Source organism: Misgurnus anguillicaudatus, chromosome 23, assembly GCF_027580225.2.
Source record: "Misgurnus anguillicaudatus chromosome 23, ASM2758022v2, whole genome shotgun sequence".
Taxonomy (NCBI): domain Eukaryota; kingdom Metazoa; phylum Chordata; class Actinopteri; order Cypriniformes; family Cobitidae; genus Misgurnus; species Misgurnus anguillicaudatus.
In genome coordinates this window covers 26,708,222-26,714,506 of record NC_073359.2, presented here as the reverse complement: position 1 = coordinate 26,714,506, position 6,285 = coordinate 26,708,222, and the positions used below count along the sequence as shown (strand labels likewise).

The 6,285-nt window shown below is 33.0% G+C and overlaps 1 protein-coding gene across 2 annotated transcripts; it reads left to right on the top strand.

Moving 5' to 3' along the window:
• The first annotated feature begins 421 nt into the window (after positions 1-421).
• Positions 422-3,529, top strand: LOC129452933 (uncharacterized). 2 transcript variants are annotated; one of them, XM_073861426.1, is made up of 6 exons: positions 422-661; positions 877-1,212; positions 1,643-1,936; positions 2,246-2,365; positions 2,472-2,536; positions 2,976-3,529. In XM_073861426.1, the coding sequence occupies exons 1-6, from the start codon at positions 583-585 to the stop codon at positions 3,030-3,032; spliced, it is 951 nt and encodes a 316-aa protein (XP_073717527.1). In that variant the 5' UTR covers positions 422-582; the 3' UTR covers positions 3,033-3,529. The 2 variants fall into 2 exon arrangements, with proteins under 2 accessions (XP_073717527.1, XP_073717526.1); XM_073861425.1 differs by lacking the exon at positions 2,976-3,529 and having other exon boundaries at positions 2,472-2,926.
• The last annotated feature ends 2,756 nt before the right edge of the window (positions 3,530-6,285 follow it).

Genomic DNA, 6,285 nt, shown 5'->3' with positions numbered 1-6,285 from the left:
AAAACGTTTAATTAATAAATATAATTTCAATGTAATAATCTAAATAGGCCAAATAAAAGCTTTATAATAATTAAAGAAATTAACACAGCACAAGCCCTTATTTTGTCACGTGGCAGTTTTCCAGCATCCCTCCCCCTGATCTTGTGAATATACAACATCAGCTGCATTTAAAACACAAGATTGTGGAAGATTGTACAAGGATATTCTGTATCAAATAGAATAAAGCACATCTGTAATCTATTAATGGAAAATAAAATACAGTTTCAAACAGCAGAACAGCTTGTAATATGTAACTGGAAGAATTAGGTAGAAACGGACTCAACACATCACCTGCAGGGTTTTTTTTCAAATGTAGGAGGAGCAATGAAAAACAAATGAGAGCGTATCTAGATCAAGTTACCACAATGCATTTTCCATAGCCTCGTTCTATGGCCTCTCTCAATTTTAATATATCTGTTGCAGATTAGATATTTATTTATATTTATGCATTTGGCAAATATATGCTATTTTTTCTTCAGAAAAGATGAAGCAGGATTTTCTTTTATAAAGCCTGACAGACTTTTAATGTCATTTATTTATTAAATGCTTACTTTTTGCACTATGTGGAGTTATTTTCAGAGGATCATACAATGTTATCTCTGCTTGTATTTACTCACGAATGGTACGTGATCAAATTTCTTTCATTAATTATAAAGATTTTTTTTTGCTTATTTGGGTTATTAAAATGAAACTATATTTATTTATTTATTAAACGTTTCGTGTGTTCAAGACTAGATGAGCTGTTCTGATGGTTTTTACAGGATCTTCAAACTCATTAAAATACTGTTTGATCTGTAACAGGTTTTATTTATTTAATATGTGTGTTATGTTTTCCAGGTAGCTTTGTGTTTGGTGTTGATGGAGATGAAGTGAAGTCAGTGTCAGTGATGGAGGGAGATTCTGTTACCCTATACACTGATATTACTGACATACAGACAGATGATCAGATTGTTTGGATGTTTGGACCTCGAGAGATTCGTATAGCTGAAATCTATAAGGAAAGCATTGATATGTTTGACAGTAATGAGATATTTGGAGACAGACTGAAGCTGGACAGTCAAACTGGATCTCTCACCATCACAAACATCACAATAACACACACTGGACTTTATAAATTACAGATGCTAAGTAACAAAGGAACTTCATACAAGAGATTCAGTGTTACTGTCTATGGTGAGTATGCTACAGTCATGTGTTTTCATAGGGAAGTTTCTTTACATTTTGCATGTTCCATATACTGATCCTTTGTTTAATGTTCAGTTTGTTATCAGTTAATAATTTGCATATCCTCAGAACAAGGAACAACCCCACATTTAGATATACAAAAAAGACATTAACAGTATATGCCATAATAGATGGATAATTTGTATAAGAAAATATCAATCATGATGTTATTGATTAATAACTGATTAACTGCAAAACAAGTAAATTAAGTTACAAAGATTTTATAACTGTTAGTTGTTTTACAAGAACTGACATAAGACAACTTTTACAGAAGAGTATAAAATTAATTTTCTTTTGATACAGTATATACCTGCTTGACTGAGAATCTTTACAGATTTTACAGACTTCATTAATTCCTCAAACATATTTTTATTTCCAGCTCCTTTACCAGTTCCTGTCATCAGCAGAAACTCTTCACAATGTTCATCATCATCATCAAGCTCAAAATGTGTGTTGTTGTGTTCAGTGTTGAATATGAGAGATGTGAGTCTGTCCTGGTACAAAGGAAACAGTTTATTGTCCAGCATCAGTGTGTCTGATCTCAACATCAGACTCTCTCTACCTCTGGAGGTTGAATATCAGGATAAAAACACATACAGATGTGTGGTGAACAATCCCATCACCAACCAAACTCAACATCTTAACATCAGTGATGTTTGTCAGACGTGTTCAGGTGTGACAGCATGTGATAAAAGTCATACATGTACAGCATCATTAAAATGTCTGTAGAAATGACAGTATTAGTGGCAGCTGTTTGCCAGTAACTTACTGTAAATTTTAATGCATGTTATTTACTGGCAACAGTTTGCTCACAGTTAAATGTATATTAAACATTAACAAGTCTTTATATTTAAGTAAATAACATAAATTTAAATCTACAGTAAGTTACTGGCAAACACCAGATAAATACAGCAATTTTTTACAGTGAGTAAGTCAACACACTTAAGTCATAAAATAACCTAATGTTTTTTGTGCATTACAGAAAACCAACATTTTATATTGCTGATAGTTATTGTTGTTGTTTTGGTGGTGTTGTTGGTGCTGGCTGTTGCATTAGTGATTTGCTACTTCTGCAAAAACTTTAAACGATCAACTAAAGAAGGCAAGTGTTTGCAAAACTATAAACTCATTAGTCAAAATGTTGTTTTAAACTGATGTTTTTTTTTTTTTGATGTTCAAAAATGTGATTATTGTTATTATTTAAACAGTTGAGACTCTGGAGGAGGAGATACTTTATACAGAGACAGTCTTTACACAAAGGGTTCAGAATACGGTAAGATATTGCATTATTCTTATTCTTTTCTCTCTGCATGTTGTTTGGCAGAAGCAAAATATTTAAAACAAATATTGCTGTTTCTGCTTTAATGTGCTATTTTTATTCTGGTATTACACCCAGATCTACACAAAGAAACTCAAAGACCTTTATTCCAGTCAATTGTAATGAATATATCAAGCTTCACTTACTGCAAAGAAAATTAAAATAGAGAAAAGCGTCACATCATGATAAAAACATTCTTGCAATTGTCTAGATTGTTTGGTATTTTTTTACTTCTGTTACACCACCCATAAGTTTTTTTTTTTTTTTGCTATATTAAACGCTGTTTTACTTGATACATGACTATCGCTGTAGTCTAAATTGTGGGAAACCCAGCTCTATATTATCCAGTCCTTATTTTAAGTTTGAATTTATTTTAATTTCTGTTTTTTTCTAGAAGGTTCTTGAAGCAGATCATACAGACTATTCAACAGTATTACATGACTGCAAATAAACTTTTTTTACTTAACTTGGACTGGTTGTCAGTGAATTGAACAGTTTGTCACCACTGTTAATGTTTTGCAATACAGAAATATGTCAGAAATATTTGCAAAACATATAATACAGAAATATTTGCAATACATATTTACATTATCTAAGATTGCATGCTTTTGGGTGCAATGATATGATATAATAAATTAATTATGTTCTTTTAATGACATCAGAGGCATTTACAAGACAAAAAAGTACTATTTCTGTTCTTGATATGCATTTGCACGCACCCTAAAACTTTTCCAACTAGTCAAACTTGCATTATCCTGATGGTTTGATTTTTAATCTGTTTTTGACATTGTTACTATTGACCTTGTAAAGCCCGTTTTGTGCCAAAGACTTACTGGAAATTTACGTAGCTCAATTTTATGTTTTTACTGCTGTATGCCCGAAGTAATGTGTTAATATACTTTACCCAAATATTTCTTCATTTGCATACTTTACATTGCTCTTAATCTGATTTGGTAATAAAATAATTTTTGCTTTAAAAAATTAAGCTTTATGTAAAGTGTGTCTATTTAAATTTAAAATCAGTTGTGTAATGTGAAAGTAACCACACCTCTGTAATATTAATGGCATTATGTACACACTAGAAGATTCATTTAATAATTACCCAGTAAGGCACAAAAATAATAATAATGAGATGATGTGCTGTAAATGGGTGAAGTTGACAAATAAGCTCTTACAGTATGAGCTTTAATGAACACAAAAACATTGTAGAATGTTGTTCCTTTAATGAAAACTGTTTGGCTCATAACACTGCAGACATTTTAAATATGCACATGGATGCCTGCCCAGCTAGAAATAAAAAGTTCTAAGAACGTTCCCTGAAAGTTCCCGAATGTTCCCAAAAACATTCTGCCAATGTTAAAAGCGGCCAGTTTTTTTTAAGTTCTGGGAGCGTTTCTGTTGTCTGGACGTTGGGGTGGTGTTACATTTTACCATTTTTAAACGTTATGACAATGTCATGTTTTAATGTTCACACAATGTTTAAAGGGGACATATTATGAGATTTTTTTAAAGATGTAAACTAAGTCTAAAATAGGTCTGAGCAAAAGTGTGCCGTTTTGGGTGTGTCATTTAAAATGCAAATGAGCGGATGAAGTGCAACCACTGATCACAATGATGGTGGTTTGTTGCAATTGAAACTCTATTGTGCTGTGAATTATTTTATCTCTCTCTTTCTCTCTGCACTATGGCCGTGCTGTGGTTGGATAGTGCAGATAAAGGGGCGGTATTACCTTATTCTGACATCACAATAAGGGCCAAATTACAATTACCTATTTTTTCACATGCTTGCAGAAAATGGTTTACCAAAACTAAGTTATTGGGTTGATCTTTTTAACATTTTCTAGGTTGATAGAAGCACTGGGGACACAATTATAGCACTTAAACATGGAAAAAGTCTGATTTTCATAATATGTCCCCTTTAAAACAACAGCTGTTTATTATATTGACTTGTTTAATTGTTATGTAAATGATAGAGAAACATTGCATTTTATTATTCCACAAAACATTATTTCTGAATGTTCAGTAAATATATTGCTGTAGAAAACTCAATTCACCCACTAGGCTCAGATGTTGATGTTTGTTTCATTTTAAGTCACCCTTATTGTGATTCGTGTTTGTTTTAGTTGGTCTCTTGACACTTGACTTTTTGCTTGCTATTTTTTTCCTGGTTGTGTTAACTTTGTGTTAATACACCACATTTGTTATGAACATGCCAAGTTAATCGTGTTATTCTGCGGTTGTTGGTACATAATGATAAAGATCATCACCTAATTCATTTACTAATCAAAACTTTATTTTCTGTCAAAAATGTAAATGAGATCCAGCACTTTCACAGCAGTTTGTCATTAAGGAGTTTTAGAAACTTTGGACAAAAAATATCTGCTGTATAACTGGGATGCACAAACATCAAGAATCAGACTATGAATCTCAATCATGGTGACAATAAAATGATAAACTTCATGCTGCAATGCATGCTGGGTATTAACAAATTACAAACCTCATTCAGGACTCCCAGCATGCACTGCAGCATGGATAAATAAGGATTTTTTTTAACAATTTTAATTGTCACCATGGTTGAGATTCATAGTCTGATTCTTGATGTTTGGGCATCCCAGTTATACAGTAGATATTTTTTGTCCAAAGTCTCCAAAACTCCCCAATGACAAACCGCTGCGAAAGAGCTGGATCCAACATACACCATTGGCAGAAAATAAACTTTTGATTAGTAAATGAATTAGGTGATGATCTTTACCATTATGCACCAACAACCACAGAAATACACTATTAACTTTATATGTTCATAACAAATGTGGTGTATTAACACAAAGTTAACACCACCGGGAAAGAACTAGCAGGCAAAAAGCCAAGTGCCAAGAGACCAACCAAAACAAACACGAACCACAACAAGGGTGACTCAAAACGAAACAAACATCAACATCCAAACCTAGCAAGTGAATTGAGCCCTCTACAGCAACACATCCACTGCACACAGAAACAATGTTTTACAAAACAACAAAATGCAATGTTTCTCTATCATTCACACAACAGTCAAACAAGTCAACACAATAAACAGTTGTTGTTTTAAACATTGTGTGAACATTAAAACATGACATTGTCATAACGTTTAAAATGGCAAAATGCAACATTACTCTAACGTTCAGACAACAGAAACGTTCCTAGAACTTAAAAAAAACTGGCCGCTTTTAACGTTGGCAGAATGTTTTTGGGAACATTGGGAACTTTCAGGGAACGTTCTTAGAACTTTTCATTTCTAGCTGGGTGAACACTAAGGCCATGAACCATGACATTTCAATTCTGATCGTGTCCTAACTTGCAGTAGCATTAAAGCATGTTGTAGTTTCAGTTACCATGGTTTGAGTTTATCCACTGAACTGTACAGTTCTCAACTAAAGTCCTGGAGGCCCACTAAGCACATTTTGCGTCTCCCTTATTTAACGCACCATTTAAATTTTAAATCAACATCATCTAGGACCGCAGATAAAGACAGATGTAGCGCCCTCTAGCGTGTAGTATGATGTACTGCAGACAGTGTAAAAGCATAAACATGTTTCTGGTGGTTATTTTAAGACATTTGACAGGTCAGCTGTGCGTATATCAAAACACAATGCATGACTGTAAAACATTCCTTAACCAATCAGAATAAGCATTCAAACCCCCAAAGGTTATAATGTAAAACATTTATA

Excerpts from the sequence above, each read along its gene's own strand:
- LOC129452933 (XM_073861425.1), top strand. The coding sequence starts at position 583 with ATGCTTACTTTTTGCACTATGTGGAGTTATTTTCAGAGGATCATACAA. Across the intron at positions 662-876 it reads CTTGTATTTACTCACGAATG|GTAGCTTTGTGTTTGGTGTT; the intron begins GTACGTGATCAA and ends TATGTTTTCCAG. Across the intron at positions 1,937-2,245 it reads TGTTTGTCAGACGTGTTCAG|AAAACCAACATTTTATATTG; the intron begins GTGTGACAGCAT and ends TGTGCATTACAG.